Here is a 19,659-nt window from a genome sequence, read left to right on the forward strand (position 1 = left end):
TTCATACTACTAAAATAATATGTGACTTTCAGAATTTCATTCCTCATCTTTTATATTGGAGAACTTACAGAATGTATGTAATTCTTATAACAACTGTGTAGCAGTTGTGTAGCAAAAAGAAGAGAGAACACAAAAATAAGATAGAACTTGAAGTCAAAAGATTTGGACCTTACTACCTTGCCTGGATAGGTCATTTGCTTCTCTGAATCACAGCTTCCTTACCTAGAAAACGAGAATGGTCTTAGAAACCTATGACACTGTGGAAGGATTAATTCAGAATATATTTGAAAGAGCTTCTCTCCTTCATTAAACTTGATTAAAAACCTGAGCATGATCTGCCCTGCCCTTCAGCTCAGAATCTAGTCATGGAGCAGATATGCAAAGTAAGTATAATATCATAATTGTAAAGAGATATTTACATATAATAAACAATGGGATCCCCAAATCTCCACTAGGTGAGAGGCTATGAAGAGCAAGAGACTATAATATACTACACAGTTGTTTGTAATTATTCCATTTCCTGTAGAGTGGACCTTGTCAAACAAAATGGATAGGGCATTTGTCAGGACCAATTTCCTCTACCTTTTTTCTAATAAGAATTTTCAAAACTAGGCGATGCCAAGTTAAAAAGAGTCATGGTAAGTTTTTAGTGCTGGTTGGCCAAATATTGTTCTTTATTCCTTCATTTAAGCACTGTAATTTTATATACATTGGTGAGCTAAATTTTAAGCCATGCCATTAACTATTATTTGTTATACAATTGTTTCCAACCAATAGCATGATAAAGCAATGAGGTAAAGAACTGAAAGGAGAGCAAAGAGCCCAACTTTATATTGAGGTGGGACTGGCTAATAGATTAGGGAGTTCAGTAATTTTATTCTTTGATTCTAACATTTCTCAAAGTGAATTCCATGTTTGTATAGTTAATTTATGAAAAAATGATTTTATGGTCAATTAAATTTAGATTCAAATCCAGGACTTCTCTCTATGAAGCCAGCATTCTTTCCACTATCCCACAGATGCGGTAATGTACTTGTAGATTCTTTTATTTATTCAAGAAGCATTTGCTAGGTTCTTTCTCCATGCCAGGCAGTTCTCTGAATAGTAAACAAGTAAGTTATCAGATATGGGCACAGCTCTAAGGGAACAGAGAATCTACAATGACTGAAGAAGTATGAGCACTTGGAAGCATGCTGTGTTGAGAGAAGTACAAGATGGAGAATATCCACCTAATGTGGTGGGAGTAAGGGATGGTCACATGACAGAAATATCATGGAGAAAGTTACATTTACTTGGAGACTGTGGGAAAGTGAAAGAAGCCTAATAATTGAGCCTGGAATGTCAACTGGGAGAGGACTTGGTAGTTGATGAGTCTCATGGTAGGTAAGGGACAGTCATTTTTTAGAAAACAAGGGGAAACCACTGTTAGATTTATATAGTAGGATAATAGCATGACTGGGTAAGCCTTACCAACTCTTTAAAACTTCTTTTGTAAAAAAAAGATATACTTTACAATGTATTAAAAAAAAAAAAAACTTCTAAAAACTCTATACCAATAGCAAATTTCAAGGAATTCCTTCTTTAGGAAGATGACTAAGCATACGGTAATGAAATTCTGCTTCTTCAGAAGAATCTGAGTTTTCTCTGAGTGGCATGGCTGTAAGCGACAAAACAAACAATAAAAAGTTTGTTTATATTGAAAGAATAGAAGTTGTCCTGTTGAAAGAACTAGGCTTTGAGGGACATGCGAACAAGATGTAGGCTGTGAAGCTGGATGTTCAGCAAACAGTTCTTAGCGGCCCTTTGCTGGCATCTGCATCCACTCAGTTGTTCTCACTGGAAGAGAATGCTCCCACTCTTAATTATGAAAATTTTCGAACAGGCAGAAAAATTGGAAAAATAGTACAATAAGCCACAAATACCCTCACTTGAGTTTAATGTCACCATATTTGCTTTCTCATTCTCATTTCTCCCTCTTTTAAATATATTTTTTTGCACCGCTTTTTGCTGTTCCATTTAAGAATCAGATGCAGAAACATGTCACACCTAAGTAATTTAGCATAAATCTAATAATAGCAGTTACCTGCATAATCATAATGTTAATATATTTTAAATATCTTATTAGACAAGAAACTTATTATATGAAAACACAGAAATTCATCAAGAAAATTCAAATTGTCCATATTTATAAATACAAAGAAATAACCACAGTTAATAATTTAGTATTTATATTTAACCTCTAAGGCCTTTATATATAAATATATTATCTTACAAAAATACATCATTTTGTTTTGTAACATATTTCTTTTCATGTTAATGAATATATAATGTACTAATATACAATTTTGTTCTTATTGCTTACAGAATATTCCAATTTATAGATATACCATAATTTATTTAACCTATCTTCACAAAATGGATATGCAGGCTCTATTTCCACTTTTTTCCCCCATTATCAACAGCTCTTTAAAGAACAGGAGAATATTCTTTTTTAAACAAATTTTACTGCCTATGAGCTCTTTTTGGACTTAGAAATCAAGCATACTTTGGGCTTATGCCTAATAAGGAAGATAGTAGTAATTTAAAAAGCCAAGGACAACGTTTGATGTGACAAGGTAAATTAAATTTTTGAAAGGTTATCTTGGAGATCATTACAGTTTAATTTTAGAAAGAAGTTAGTGAGAAATACATAGTTCAGAATTTAAAACACCACTAAAAATAATTTTTCCAACCAAGTTCTCCTTTCAACACTTATTAAACAAAAAGGTCAGGTTAACCAGGAACACAGCCACCTGAATGCATTTTTTTTTCCATCAAAAGTGCATTTTTCCAAGGGTAAGACATTAAAAAAAAAAAACCATGATTACTTATGCCAGACAACATGATAGTAAATTAGCTTCTTATCAATAGTCAATCAAGAGTATGTTTATAGATTACTAAAGTTTCAGCAAATTCAATGACTTAAGATCTTGCTGAACTTAAAAGAAAGGAAAGGGAAAGATATTGAACATAAAATTCTCAGGATGATATCCTGTAAGAAGGAAAAACCTAAGAAAAGGAGAAAACAATACTATAAGAAATTATATCAATCACTTGTTTCTTCTGTACCATCAGGACACGGTGCTAAGCCTCTGGCACGATTTTAAGTCCATCCGCCTTCAACATGGCTCTCTACCACTTTTTTCTTTTGTTTTTCTCTTTTCTTTTTGTTTTTCTCTACTTCTGCTTGGTCCCCAGAACTTCACTTTCCCTGGATACTTCTAAGCAAGAAGACCTGCTTTCTCTCTTTAGGGCACCCATTATTCTACATCCATCATGTATAATGTTTGCTATGTTCTTGGTTATAGGCATAATTTAAAAGTATTTAAGAGGCCACTCTAAGATTACAAATACTACTTTGACATTATGTCTTAAAGCTTTAGCCAAAACATTTCCAGAATAAGAAATTATGCTCCACTGCTGTCCTTTCCTCTGCCTAAATATAATGATTGTACTACTGATTCTTTGGCCTATTTAAGCTAACATTTCCTCATCCACAAAACAGCTACTGTGCTAGACGTCTACTGCCTGAGGTGCTGGGGCTACAACGTAAAGTCAAATACTCTGGTCTTGAATAGGAAGCTTCAGCGATGTAATCCAGTTGCATTTTACCACATACAGTCCAGCTACTGAAAACCATTAAGGTTCAGGGGAAATAATCTGGCTATCGATATTCAGAGTATTTTTTCAAGTCTTTTCAAGTATTTCCCTACATGATAGATAAAATCCAGACAAGATTCTTTCAAGGATATTTAATTGTTTAAAGATATTTGCAAATGATATATCCAGTAAGGGATTAATATCCAAAATATGTAAAGAACTCATACAACTCAAGACCCACACAACAAATAATCCAATGAAAAAATGTGCGGAAGACCTAAAGAAGCATTTTTCAAAGAAGACATAGAGATGGCCAACAGACACATGAAAAGATATGCAACATCCCTCATCGTCAGGAAAACGCATATCAAAACCACAATGAGATAACATCTCACATCAATCAGAATGGCTAGTATCAAAAAGACTAGAAATAACAAGTGGTGGTGAGATTGTGGAGAAAGGGGAACCCTCATATACTGTTGGTGCAGCTGCTTTGGAAAACAGTTTGGAGGTTCCTCCAAACACTAAAATGGAAGTACCATACGATCCTGTAATTGCACTTCTGGGTATTTATCCAAAGAAAATGAAAACACTAATTCAAAAAGATGTATGCACCTCTGTATTTACTGCAGCATTATTGACAAGAGCCAAGGTATGGAGGCAACACAGTGTAAGCAGCTATTGATAGACAAATGGATAAAAAAATTGTGGTATATATACATGATGGAATATGACTTACCCATAAAAAAGAATGATATCTTGCCATTCACAAGAGTGTGGATGGACCTAGAGGGTATTATGCTAAGTGAAATAAGTCAGAGAAAGACAAATACCATACGATTTCACTTATATGTGGAATCTAAAAAATAAATGAACAAACAAACAGATACCACCAGCAACAACAAAAAGAGAAACAGACTCATAGAACAAACTAGTGATTGCCAGAGGGAAAGACGGGGGGGGGGGGGGTGAAATAGGTGAAGAAGATAAGGGGAACAAACTTCAGTCATAAAGTAAGTCATGGGCATGAAAAGTGCAGCATAGGGAATATAATCAATAATACTGTAATAACTTTGTACAGTGACACATGGTAACTAGACTTATCCTAGACTTATCACGGTGAGGTTTTATAATGTACATGATTATCACATCACTATGTTGTACACCTGAAACAAACATTATGTGTCCACTATACTTCAGTTAAAATTTTAAAAAAGAATATTTAGTTGTTTATTCAGACTTCACAAGGGCACAGCCCTCTGTCATGGGAGCAACTGCACAAAAAGTCATAAGAAATCAGGGGATGACCCCTTTAGGAAGCAATCCGTGGCATACCAGACATTATGGTTTCATCACCCTTGTATCCAATAAAATCCTACATCATCCAGGCAATATTCCAAGGACTTTCTAAATTTAAAAAAGCCACATTTGATGTCAGTTATAGGAAGGGATTTTAACAGGAGGCCCTTAGCCTTCTATAAAAAGTGAAACTGCTACTCCCTATCCCTCCATTAGAACAGAATATATAATAAATCACAATTATATCACAGCCAAATATTAGCCAAATTATTTCCATTTTAGATATTTAACTTAGTCTGGGAAAGTAAACTTATTTAAAATTTTTCCAAAGTAAGGAACTGGATTCTATAAAATTTTAAGGAAGAGAAAACAGCCAAGATTAATTCTTAATCCAGGAGATATTTTGTAATATTGTAATATTCCCTGTCTTAACAGAATTTGATTTCTTTAAGTTTTTTTTATCACAAGTTACAATCTACATACCTGTGTGGCTACGGATATGAACTCTCAGCGTACCACTGCTGGCAAATTTCTGGCCACAATATGGGCAGATTTTCTCCTTTTCTCCTGTATGTGTCTAAATGGAAAGAAATAAAAAGGGTTGAGGGTAAATATAAAGAATTCGGTAAAAATGATTAAGTGCCTCTGACAATGGTAAATCCTTTTTTTCCAGGATTACGTTTCATTAAAATGATTTAATATCACAATGAGATTTTAAACAATTTATCATGAGTATTCCCACTGGTTCAAAAAAAAACCCTAAACCTTAGAATCACGCATTAGTGCTAATTTGAAAATAATTCTGCAGTTTACTTTTTAAGCCTTTATGGAGCCCCCAAGTAAAAACGATTAAGTTATACAAAACCAGTGTATGCTGGCAAAACCACATAATCAAAACGGGGTTACAGCTGCCCTTGACTGCTGCCAAGAAACACTTCCTTAGAAGCATTTTTCACATTCTTTGTGTGTATTTAACTCTTGAGGACAGAATTAATCTCAATAAAGTAATCTGTTATTCGCATTATGCTTGCCTGACTGGATTGATTTTACGGCAAAGCAAAAAGAAATATAAATCTGATTTGATCTTTAAAATCAGCAGGTGTTAATTGAGCGATCAATGTGAAAGAACATCCTCGCCCTCCACATACCTTTAATCTCAGCAGAAAACAACTGCACAAGGAAAGGTGAATATGTATCATCAAAAGTGAATTTTGATGGAATGTTAGAGAGTTCAAAGAAAAGCCTAAGCTCTCCCGAAAAGAGGAGGCAGATGGAGCTTCTTAAACTTGTCTCACAATCTCATCAGACCATTACTCTACCAGCATCAAAATAGGTCATTGCAATAAGTGAGGGGTCAGAGCTACTTTTCAAGTCCCATTGTTTTACAAACTTAGGAGAAGGGGAAAAGAAGGGAGAAGAAGGAAATTACTTTAGATATCTACACATTCTCAGTGACACTATTTAAAATTTTTTTTATTTCAATGATGACCTACACATCAATGAAAGCATACAGTGGATCGTCTGGGTTACCACCACAACACAGAGTTTCCAGGGCCTGTGTTTGCATTAGGTTTGTGCAAATTACTGGGATTGCCATGGGCTAATGTAAAAAGAAAAGGAAAGATTCTGTTTTTGTTTTTAAATGATGTGTTCCCAGAAGTGAAGCACTGGCCGGGATAGAGTGAAAGGGGTAGGGCAGTTACCTCATCTCAGGAAACCATCAATGTAGCAGAACATTCTCCATATTAATTGCTAACTTTAATATAATTAGTTTCATAGCCTTATTGGTATTTAATTTGAAAGTTTTCACATTTGAATTATAATCTGCATTTGGATAGACACTATTGTATTTGTAGTTTTTAAAACAGTTATAAACTAAATACCTTAGCAAACATCAGTGTCCTTTTAAATATTTTTCCATTGAAAATGATTTACATTATATTCAAGTCTGAGAAATACAGTCTAACCAACTGCCACGTTAGCCAATGACACTGGCTACAACAGACATCTCCTTGATTCTGCATTTGGCAAGCACTTAACTTTCCATTTTCACTCTAAGTTCTTATACAAAACAGTTATACATTCTTTACAGTAAGAGCCTTTACTCCCATGGTCCCCATTATGGCTCATTTTAAAGGAAATTCTATAACATTTTAACATAGAGCAGACCTATATTCTTCTCATTCCCTGACAGAAGGGGCAAAATACAACAGTTCGTTCTTGATTAGTGTACGGTTCTTTAGAAATCATGTATATCTATTATTACAACACTGGATTATTCCAAACAGGCAACTACCAATTTATTTATAATATCTTTATAAAATCCACAGAATTTCTTTTGCTGCTCCATAAGTAATTCATTGCTCACATGACCTAAGTTACTTGTCAGTGGTACTAAACAACATTAAGTCAACATTAGTGAAAAGAATTAAAATGCCTCTTTGGTTTAATTTTAAAATATATCTTATTATTAGATATGGAATTTGGTTAAGTGGTTTTAAAAGGCACTTAAGGTATAATACTAAAAGGTCTTAAATATAAATAAGAAAGCACGGAAACAGATCGCTATGACAAACCTGGATAAACGTATGAGACAAAACTGAACAATGTTCTGCCCAATGTACTCTGTGACAATCTGTGATTGTGGACAAACGACTATCATCTCCCTTGAAAACTCACTATTTTTTCCCATGTTGATTAAAACACGACACAAATTTACTAAATTCATGCAAAAAAGTAATTCAAGCAAAAAAAGTTGAAAGACTATCTTATCCAGAAATTTGAAAAAAGAAGACAGTTATCATGATTACTGGACATTAGAGAAACAGGAAAAGAAAGTTCCTCAATACAGTCCTCTGACACAGCATACTAAGGATAGGTACCAAAATAAAAGTCACACTGAAGTGGGAGTGACTTCCTCACATTCACTCAACAGTATACACGAAGTAGCCTAATCTACTGCACTTCATTGTCATTTCTAAAGTCAACATTAAAACCTGTAACGGTGTTTGTTACACTGTGAATTTTGCTGTTTTTGAAAATACACTTAAAATGTACTTACAAAACAAATAAAAATAACTTCTTGATTTGCTTAAAGTAATTAGCATAACACAAAAAAGATAATCTCCAAATCACCCTAAGAAAGAACCTCATTTTATTTGAGTTAAGTAAATACTTATCAAGTCCCTCTTCTGTGCCAGGAACTTCCCTAGGTCCTAAAGAGGCAAGATGAAGAAGGACCATTCCAATCCTAGAAAAGAGCTCAATCTAATAATTTGTCAATAAATATCTGAATTAAAATTTATTTGAAAAATAAAATTAAGGCACTAATCATTTTTTAAATAAAAACCTAAAAATAAACAAATTAATTAATTATAAAAAACCTACATTAACTCAAAAGTGCACAAAAATTGACAAACTCCCATTCATCGAATACTTTGTATGACCCATCTATTGCCATAGCTCAGCGCTGTGCAGAATCCATACTTAAATCTAGGTTCACCTTCATCCGAATTATTTATCTCTTCTGAAAAAGTAGAGGGAACAGACATTTTCTAAAGAGCTCATATTAACCATGCATCTCTTGTCATTTTGAGGAAATATATTGATTGATTAATATAAAGTGGATTATCCCATGATAATTAGTATTCATGCCCATATTGCTAATGTGTGTAATCCATTCAAACTCACAGAAGGCTTCTACTTACTTTCTTATGACTTCTAAGCACTGACGGTGTAACAAATGCCTTATTACATAGCTCACATCTGTATTTCTTGTGTCTTTCATGGACCACCTGGACATGAACATTCAAGGTATCCTTCCTTTTAAAGGTAGCGTCACAGTGATGGCACTTGAAAGTCCTCTCACCTGAGAAATGAAAAGGTCAAATAAAAGAAAGGATCAGATGCAAAGCAGGGTGATGTTAACTCCCCCTCCTGGGTACCAGATGTAATGTTCTTTTTTCCAAAGAGTTAGCTTTATCACTAACAACTTACTATAACTAGAGTAGGTAAATTTTCACATCTTTGGATTCTACCATTGCTCATTTGTTGTGTGACCAGTGGGAAGTGCTTTAACCTTATGTTCTCAGCCTCTTTAACTGGTAAAGGTGGAGACTCAGTTAGCTAATTTTCTAAAGGAACCATGAACTTTCTTTAAAAGTAGGTCTTTCTAGGGCAGGGGCTCAGGTCTGAAGTAACTAGATTCTTGTGGTGACAAAAGGCTTCTGTCAAGCAGAGTAAGTGGCTTTTGGGGCCCCTCTTCAACTCCCCTCACTCCCACCACACCCCTTATGGCCTTTAAGGGAAAGGGCACCAGTAGGGGATGGAAGCCCCTGGGGCACACAGAAATGGGTCAGAGCCAGCCCCCTTCTAGGAAGGGAGAGGGCTACAACACCCCTTCCTTCCTCAGCACTGTATCAGGAACTTGGACTAGAGGCTCCTTAACATGGTCCTCGGTCTGCTAATTAATATGATTAGCTGGGGAAGGGGCTCAACTCCCAGGCTCTCAGACAGGTTGGGGGGCTGCCTCTCGGAGAGGCAGCTGCATTGGGACAACTATCCTTTTCTACCGAGAGCCCCTGGGTACCTGTGAGGGTTTTCACCTTGTTCTCATTCTATAGCCCAGGCCCGCAGGGAAAGCAACTCCACAAACTATGTTTAGGGGGTATATGGGACGGTATTTTTTAAACTTTCATACAATGCTATCCTTGTAGGTCTTCTCAACAAACAAGTCTACCTTTTCCTGGCCTATTTAAATACATTTTAAGCGATGCATGTGCATAATCAGAAGACAGTTTTACCTCTCAGGAAGTTATAAAATGCAAGTAGTACACGATTATATAAATCAGACAGACTAGTATTTGAATATATTTTCCCTTTCTAAAGAACAATTGTATTAGTATAGATTCACATATTATATCCATATGAGACAAAATATACAGATAACTTTCTATACTGAAATAAGAGATTACCTCAATTTCAACCAAACTCTTTTAGCTTCCCCCCATTATAACTAGCATCAGTTTAGAAATGTGAAGATTCTATTATTTCTTCATATCAAATTTAAGGAAGGAAGGACAAAAAGAAGGAAAAAAGAAAAAAAGAAAAAGACAAATGACCCTTTTCAAACAGAATTATGGCTCTTTAACTTAAAATCTCTGAGAGCCCTGTTGAAATCTGACGCTTGGAACAAAGTCACATCCAAACCATGCAAGAATTGTGTAGGTTCTCAGAGCTGTGTTTATATGTTGCCTTTGTGCATTTTTGTTGCTGGGTGCTATCACTATAACCTAATTTGTCTTTCTGTAACTTTTTAGATTTATTTAAATACTTTATTTGTATAAAAGGTATAACCAGTGAGAGTAAAAGAAAATATCAATGACATAAAATTAGAAATAATACCAAAGCAACTCAGGAACAAAGAGAAATTAAAAAACAAAAACAAGGGGCACCCGGGTGGCTCAGTCGGTTAAGTGTCGGACTCTTGGTTTCAGCTCAGGTCATGATATCAGGGTCCTGGGGTCCAGCCCTGTGTCTTAGGGCTCTGCACTCAGCAGGTTGTTGGCTTAAGATTCCCTTCCTCTTCTTCTCCTTCTGTCCCTCTCTGCCCCCTCTCTCAAAATAAATGAGTAAATCTTTACAATTAAGTAAAGTAAAACAAAAACAAAACCAAAAAGTACTCCTCCAAGATTTCTCCTATTAAAGCATTTCCATTAAACTATCACATGAATCCAAATATTGATTCCTATACAAAGAGCTCATCAAGCTATACCAAGGGAGTCCTTACCTTTCTTCTTTCAAATTTTAATTCCAGATTTCTTTGTTTTAAGCTTATCAGAATTTTTTAACTCTGATGAGATTTTATCTGATGTTATCAGATTTCTTTGCCTTAAAGAAATAAACATAGGATTAAAGATAGGATTTTTCCTATCTTAAAACCAAGAAGCTAGCTAGTAACCTGACTTTTGGTTTTCGGTGGGTTAGAAAACAGCAATAATTTCCAAAATAATGATGACAAGTTATTCTTCATATTTTGAGCCAGAATGCTGATATAAGTTTCTAAAACAGCCTGCATGTTTTGAAGTTAAACAGGTTTTAATTTTCATAATGTGTAAGATAACATCTAGTATTCTGTCTTACTCTGTCCACTTCTGGTTTTTCCCATCCTTTTAGCTCACTAGCCTTATCTGATATTTAACTTAACCTTCAATAACCCACTTACTCAGTCAATTACAAAGCTGACTTCCCAGCCAGATGTCTTGGTGCAGCTTCATAAAGTCTGTGATTAATGTGCTGATCAACATTATATTAGATACAGAATACATAAGGACAGTCTACACTGCTGCTTCAATCCTCTGTCACAAGTGTGTGAGAACCAATCAGTAGAAATTAAAAGTACTAGATTCCTTATAATAAAAATTCCTTGTCATTACTGAAATTAAATTTCATCTATCCAAAGAAAAATTTCCTGAGCGTCAGGCCAAATTGGCCACAGAAGCCTTTATAGTATGAATGAAGTTCACTTGTCCCAATCCCTACTCTTAAATCCATTCATCTCATAATGATTGTTTTTCTTAATCAAATGAGAGCAAAATGGGATGGAAATTTCTGCTGTTACATGACAAATTTTAGTTCTTAAATGCATGGCTGTCCTTAATAAAGACATAGAAAGTGGTATTGACCAATTCTCCAGAGCTGTAAGGTCAAACGTAGAATGGCACGAGACCCTAACACCATCTCTTCTATAGAAAAAGAGGCATTTCATCATGATCATTACCACTCGGTATTTTTAAGAACTTTAATATCTTTGGTATTTTGAATTTTAGACCTTTCTACTTGACCAGAGAATATTTCTTCCAAGACACTATCTTATCTGTACAGCTGTCATAACTGATTGTTTCGCTTTCCTCAGAAATATTAAAAAATTAATCAGCAGTAGGAACTTTGTTTCAGAAGATGCTCCGCTGATTACACAACTCAAAAGAAGTCAATACAAATACTACCAACGTTACGGCATTTTTCTTTACTTTTAGATACAGTAATGTAACAAATGTCTGCTTACTCCAATATTTGAACACAGAACCAACTTTAACACTCAGCTTAGCAATAGCATTTTCTCTGAAATAAAGCGATGTAAAGTGTCCTTTCAGGGATGTGAGTATAAGGTGCTGTATTCTAAAAATAGCTCTTTGCATGGTATGTATGTGTACAACTTCTCCAAAAGAAAAAGAAGTGCTCCTGCCAAAAGAAGTAAGAAGTCAGAGGCGGTGTATAGTAAGAAGAGAAAGCACCTGACGACCGGAACCTGGATGCTATCTCCAGAGCTAGAACCCTGTGTGTCACCGTGTTTCTCCAAGTCTCCATTTTCTCTCTTCCCTTCAGATTAACAGGTTAAATTAGATGTGTACTCTGATCCTTTCCAACTTTTAAAGTCTGTGATCTAATAAAATCATGCCAGACATCTGCATGTTTTAAAGGGTCAGACGTGTTTCCTTAATCATTATATTTAAAAGGGAGCAAAAATGTCTATTTCAGAACAAATTTCAAAGATACCTGACTGAACATAAGACAAGATTTTATATACAAACCTTAAAGAGTGGAAAGAAATAATATAAAATAAAATGTCTCATCAAACGATCTATCTTAATGTGGGAAAATAAAGCAAGGATAAAGGAAGAAAAGGTGAAAGGCAGAATTAGCAGCCTTTTTTAAAGTTCAAAAGCAGATCATGTAACTACATGTAGGTCCACTTCTGTGATGCCTACAGTCTCAGAAGTTATAAGAACGAAGTTTGAGATAATTCAGTTTGTCCTCAACTGCTTATATTGTGACTTACTGTTATGTATCAGCAGGTGTCTCTGCAAAGAAAATGGGGTTCGGAACAAAGCTTTACATTCCTCACATTGGAATGGTCTCTCTTCAGAATGGGTCTGCAGATGAAAGAAACTGTGAGTCAGGAGGATCTAGAATCATCTAGTCATGACAATAATTGGAGCTTGTACTTATGATGTGGGAGTGGAAAGGGAAGGTAGACAATATCTTGTTTCTTCTGATGACGTACTTTCACCATAAAACTGTAAACACAAATACGCTATATTCATAGGAGAAAAACAACTGTATTTTTAAGTTCTCACATTAATTATAAATTTGATAAATAATAAAGGAAATTGTTCCTATAATCTCAAAATGCTAATCTGAATATACACAGACTTCTCAGGATTTACTCTGCAGAGTAAAATGATTTGTAATTTCTCTGAAGACTAAACCTTTCTTACTGGACAGGCTTTCGCTATGCTAGTATAACATTTTCAACACAATCAAAGGAAACTGGTAAAAAGGAGACAGTTTCTACCTTCTCCCCTCCACTTCCCTAAGTTCCAATAATTTTTAGTTCTAGATACCATTTCCCCCTAAATTAAACTACAACATTTACTCATACTTAAATCAGGTAACATTCATTTAATATTTATTTTGTGTCACTGCTACACTCAACACTTTACATGAATTTTTTCACTTAATTTTAACAGTAATTTGATGGACAATATACTATTACTGTCCCCATTTTACAGATGAAAAAACTAAGGCTCAAAGTTTCAGTAACTGCCAGAGATCAAACAGCATAGATGCAGCAAGCACCTTTAAACACGTAACAAACAAAAATACACTGAGAAACAATAAACAACAGAAAACCAGAAATGAAAACAAAACAAACAACAAAACAGTATGCTTATTCATTTCACCTGTTTTTTCTTACACATCAGTATTAACACGTTTGGCACAAGTCAGTGTATAAAATCCTATTCTACCATGGATGGCAAGATAACAATGCTCATAAATGCTAAAATACCAAAAATTGAACTATATTCTCCTATGATAATAAAACAAATCATATAATTCATTAGTTTTTATGATACATGTGGTATAAAGGGACTAAATAAAGCACTTTATTCATAGCATAAAGATTTAAACATTTTCTTAGTTTAATGTACAACATAACACTCAAGATATAAGTATTACCTATTAATATAATGTTGGTGAAAAAGGGATTATCACACCTGTTTTCAGTTGTAAAAAATATAGAGAAAGGATGAGGGGAACAAATATTTAAAACTCGGAATAAACTACACATATTCAAATGTATTATTTAGCCACATAAATGAACATGAGAGCTGGGAATAAAATAGAACAGAGTAAGTTTCTTTCATTACATAAAATATATGGACACTTAGCATAGGAAAATATGGCATTTCAAATTGGTAGAACAGTGGACTGTTTAGTAAACAGTTTTGAGGCAACTATATAGACATTTAGGAAAAAATTAAACTGGATCTGTTATTCATTCACCCCTTTCAATAAATCTCATTTCGATTCAGCTTTTTTTTTTCAAATGTGAAGAATAAATCCTAACTATACTAGAAGAAAATATGAGTGAATTATTAAATACTTTTCGAGGAGAAAAAGGCTTTCTAAGCATGGCAGAAACTCAGATATACAGATGAGAGAAGGCATTAAATTTAAAACTGCAAGGCAAAAATGGTGACAAAATATTTGCAACATGAAATAAAAATTTTAAGCTGCTAATATAAAGAATTATGACACATTAATAGGAAAAGATGAAAACTCCAAAGAAAAAGGGCAAAAAGACTATTCCAAGCAGCACTTTTGCAATATCATTCATTACTTATCTTGTGCCCAGTCCATGCTATGCACTTCATGACCTTATGTGTCAGGCCTGTTTTACACACTGGTGATACAGCAGTAAAAACAGAAGACTAACTCCCTGCTATCATGGAGCTCTTACACTGGCAAGGAGAGAAAGACAATGAACAAACGATAAAATATGAAGTACATGCTATGGAAAAAAATAAAGAAGGGAAAAGGGGTAGCGAAAGTTTCAAAGAATGGGGTAGCAATTTTAAACAGAAATGCTACCTGAGAAGGTGGCTTGAGAGAAGACCTGACAGAAGTGAGGGAGCAGGGGCCATGTCTCCCTCTGAGACATCTGGGCAGGAGACACTATGGAGGCCAGTGTGGCTGGAGTAAGCGGAAGCAGCACAGAAGTGGGGAGATGAGGCCAGAAAAAATGGGAAAAGAAGGGGAAGGAGAAGCAAATCATGGAGGGACTGAGTGGCCACTGTAGGAATTTTGTCTTTTACTGAAAAAGATAGAAAACCTCCAATGAATTTTGAGCAGCTGAGCGGCATGATTCCCTTGACATTTCATAGGAGGCTAAGGTGGCTGTGCTGAGAAGAGGACAGAGTGGGACAAGGAAATGCAGAGAACCCAGAGAAGCACTAGCAATAAACCAAACAAGAGATAATTAAGGCCTATATCAGAGTGGTAGCCACCCATGTAAAGAGAGGTAGTAGACTTCCGGATATATGATGAAAGGTAACAGGTTTTGTGGAGATGCTTGATTTTGAAGCATGAGACACAGAAAAGAAGATCTAAGATTGTGACCAGAGTGACAGTAGGATGGATCAGCAAGAAAGAACAAGAAAGAACACGCAAGAAACAAGTCTGGTGAAAGATAAGCGGTTCAGTTTTGGGTGGGTTCAAATGACTATTAAAAGATGTCAAGTAGACAGTGGAACACTTCAAGTCTGCACTACAGCGTAGAACATTTGGGGATGCCAGATTATATAGTGTTAGTATTTAAAACCATGAATACAATGAAAGAATGAAAGTTAAAAAAAAACTACTCTTGGGGTGCCTGGGTGGCACAGCGGTTAAGCGTCTGCCTTCGGCTCAGGGCGTGATCCCGGCATTACGGGATCGAGCCCCACATCAGGCTCCTCCGCTGGGAGCCTGCTTCTTCCCCTCCCACTCCCCCTGCTTGTGTTCCCTCTCTCGCTGGCTGTCTCTATCGCTGTTAAATAAATAAATAAAATCTTAAAAAAAAAAAAAAACTACTCTCTGCAGTATATCAGATTGGCAAAGGTGAGGAGATGGGTATTACTCATTGTTGACAAAAGCATAAGGTCGAGCAATGTCGTATCTTGCAACCAGGAATGTCCATTTTCTGAGTGGCAGTGTGACTCTATTGACCAAAATGACAAATGCACGTACTCTTTGACTAACCAACTCCCTTGACAGACATAGATCGGGCAATTATTTACATGAACAAAAACTTTTTAAAAAAACCACCTAAATGCCCACTGACAGATATAAACCTGGTTAACTAAATTTGAGTGGTTACTGTATATTTATTTTGACAAGGAAAACCCACTATAACATATTTTGAGTGTCAAAAGCACGATTTGCTTTCTTCTTTACACCTTTCTTTGATATTTAGTTTTCTATGAAGAGTAGATAATATTTCTACAAAAAGAAAGAAACTTGTTTTTATAGCATCCCTATTGGAACAAAGGGTTGCTTTAGTCTTCCAAAAATATGATATTCCACCCTAACCAATTCTTTCTCTTTTTCCAAATCTAGAACAATACAACGTATGGCTATGACTTAGTGGCTTGATAATGAAATAACCTGGGACAGCATGAAGCCTCACACCTATGTAACCAAACCAAAGCCGCAATAACTAGATGTGGCCTGAAGTCAAGAGCTATTTTATGTAGGAAGCTGTTAGTGCATAGCCAGGTGAAGAAATATTTTTGTCAAAGATTCCAATACCACCAATGGACTTGTGATGGCATGACTTGTCAAAGTCTCGGCATAATATTCTTTACAAGTACCAGATAAAATTCAGCTTTTTAAAGGGTGCTTATTCTTCAGTTTTGCATCTCTAAAGGGTGCCAAAGTTTTCACTGACTTATTAATTACATTATCCTTCAGCTACAGAACATTCCCCCACTTAAACGCCAAGTCACCAATGACATAACAGATTAACTCGTCCATGAACTGTACATATATCTTATTATGTATCATATCATATATTTTTTTGTGAACCAAGTCTGATTGTTGTTGCAGATGTAGAAAACACATTAGAAAATGTGTTCCACTTTTTATAACACCTAATAAAATGTCTCAAGAATGGTTCAGGTTTTCAACATAATTTTTATACAATAATCACCAAATTAGACTGCTACACAAACCAAATATTAATTTCATGAGAACACAGTAAAATTTTCATCAGACCCATTCACAATTAAAAATTATAACCCTGACTATCACCAATATATATTGCTCTCTAGTAACAGTATTACTGGGAATGATATTTCCTCTTTGGGCCAGATGCAAAGCAAGAAAACGATCTTAAAATTCAGGGGAAATAACAAGAGATAAAATAAATTTGGAGAAAATATTCCTGAGATACATGTGTCAGAACTATTCTTTTCTCTTAAAAAAAAAAAAAGAGTTTTGTTATTGAAGTCTCAAGTCTGCATATCATAAGCATACTACTATCCCACTGGGTCACATAATAAACCTAAAGCTGCATAAAATGTGTGTCATCTGGCTGTTTACAAGGTCTGTGGATTAAATTTTTACTGTCAGCTTTATAACTGGCTTCCTTAAAGGGCCTCGTCCTCACAAAAATGAATGGAAACCAGAGATATCAAAGAAAGCAGCTCGGCACAGGAAAAGGTAGCTCATTTCACACAGATAAGTTAAGATTATAAAATTGAGGTTGTGCTCTTACAGAAGCATAGCCTTTCACGGCCAAGCCCAACCTTTCCACTACACGAAAAGCCACAATTCCATTAGTACAAAGCCATAACTCCACGGAGCCGACTACTAAAGCCTCAAATTTATACCCTGATCAGGGCAAAGGGAATTTGCTAAAAGAAGGAATAATCATAGACTTGCAGAGGTCTTCCTCAGAGGGCAGCAGTTTAGACTACCACTCAGGGAGTTCTCCCCTCTATGACACCGCTAAACCATGGTATCTCATATTTCTAACCAGGGATGCATCTAACAAATACTGCTTCAAACATATGACCCTTCAGGCTAGCTGATTTGACCATTAATTTAAAAGTTCTGCCTCTACAATGGCCACCATTTATTACAGCTAGCCTAGAGTCATACAGAACAAGTTTCCTCTCTCTTCCACAAGGAAGCTCTTTGAACATATGGAAACAGCAACCATGTCCCCTTACAAACTGTTGCGGTAACAGACACCTGTAGCTTCACTCATGAAAATATGGCTTTCAGACACATCACAGCAATTGTAAAGCAGAATTTTCTGAATAAAAGTAGGCATTCTAATTTTTATAACTCATATGGAACAACTCATAGCAATTATACCAGCTCTGCTAGTGGATGACTCGTTTGCTATGCAAGATAGCTAAATTGAACTTTATGTGCCATTCAAAAATAAACAAGTGCAGATACCTAAAGGACAAACAGACAAACAACAATGGACTGTTGGATTTTATAGGATTCTAATCCTATATAAAATTATGCTTTCTAAAAATTAATACCAGTTGAATAAGAAAGTTTCCTTAAAATAGAAATCCCCAGAAATTAACAGATAATCGAATAATAATAGTAATAAAAGGATAAAGACTAACAGATAATAAGAGAATAACAGGATTCAAATATTTGGCCAGACAAGATAGATAGACAGATAGATAGACAAACAGATAGTAAAATGTGTGCATGTTTTGCATGTGTGTGTATGTGTGTATATGTTTCTAAGCCACCATCCAATTATCTAAGTGTCAACATTACCAGAGGACATATTCTCAATGAAACCCTCATAAAAACTAATCTATTTTTCAACCTAATACAGATGTAAACTAAATTCAAAAGATCACAGTTTAGCGTCAGTTTCTACTTTAAATATAAAACATCCAAGATGGGATATTAGGTTCAAAGCTTATTTTCTACTGAAAATACTGCATTTCATCATATTTTAATCATAACATATGGTTCTCATTTGTGCGTTTTTAGTTTTCACTGATTCAGGTTTATGGCATTTGCTGGTATAATACAAATTGTTTGTTCTTTGTTTTGTTTTTCAGATTCCACATATAAGTGACATCATATGGTATTTGTCATCCTCTGTCTGACTTATTTCACTTCACATAATACCCTCTAGGTCTAGCCATGTTGTCACAAATGGCAAGATCTCATTCTTTCTTATGGCTGAGTAATATTCCATTGTGTATCCGACATCTTCTTTATCCATTCATCTGTCGATGGACACTTGGATTGCCTCCATATCTTGGCTATTGTAAATAATAAGGGCACATACATCTTTTCAAATTAGTGTTTTTGTATTCTTTGGGTAAATAGTAGTAAACAGAAGCTTCTATACTGTTTTCCATAGTGGTTGCACCAATTTACATTCCCACCAACAATGCCCAAGGGGTCCCTTTTCTCCAGATCCTCACCAACACTTGTTATTTCTTGTCTTTTTGATACTACCCATTCTGACACGTATGAAGTGGTATTTCATCTGGTTTTGATCTGTGGTACAAATTGTTATATGAGAAGAGTATCTATTTTTCAAAAATATACAATTTTCCATTTAATTTAACTTAGTTTCCAAATTTATATTACCTACCCACCAAAACTGTTGATATCATTCAAAAATCCATTACCCTATGTATTGAGGGTTCATATAGGTATATTTCTTAACTTCATGATAAATTTCCTCTGTATGCTATGCTCTATGAGTCGTAGAGTTTACTTTTCAAAGTTTTTGTCTTCTCTGGCTGTAACAAGCCATTACCACATCTTCTGGCTATTCCTAACCTAAGTTTTGTTTTTGTTTTTTAATTCCTCCTCCACTTAATCTTCTCTAATAGGTCTTGTGGG

The 19,659-nt window shown here is 35.1% G+C and overlaps 1 protein-coding gene across 6 annotated transcripts in view; it reads right to left on the reverse strand.

Annotated features, from left to right (window-relative positions):
* Positions 1-19,659, reverse strand: part of PRDM5 (PR/SET domain 5) — a 193,889-nt gene that overhangs the window by 59,035 nt on the left and 115,195 nt on the right. For all 6 annotated transcript variants that reach the window (XM_045799063.2, XM_045799061.2, XM_045799062.2 and 3 more), the window contains 3 exons: positions 12,776-12,869; positions 8,646-8,806; positions 5,422-5,515 (listed from right to left, as the gene is read on the reverse strand). In XM_045799063.2, the coding sequence (XP_045655019.1) occupies positions 5,422-5,515; positions 8,646-8,806; positions 12,776-12,869 (349 nt within the window). The remainder of the gene's footprint in view (positions 1-5,421; positions 5,516-8,645; positions 8,807-12,775; positions 12,870-19,659) is intronic.

The sequence above is a fragment of the Ursus americanus genome, chromosome 13, assembly GCF_024610735.1.
Source record: "Ursus americanus isolate L20-20 chromosome 13, mUrsAme1.1.p, whole genome shotgun sequence".
Lineage (NCBI taxonomy): Eukaryota > Metazoa > Chordata > Mammalia > Carnivora > Ursidae > Ursus > Ursus americanus.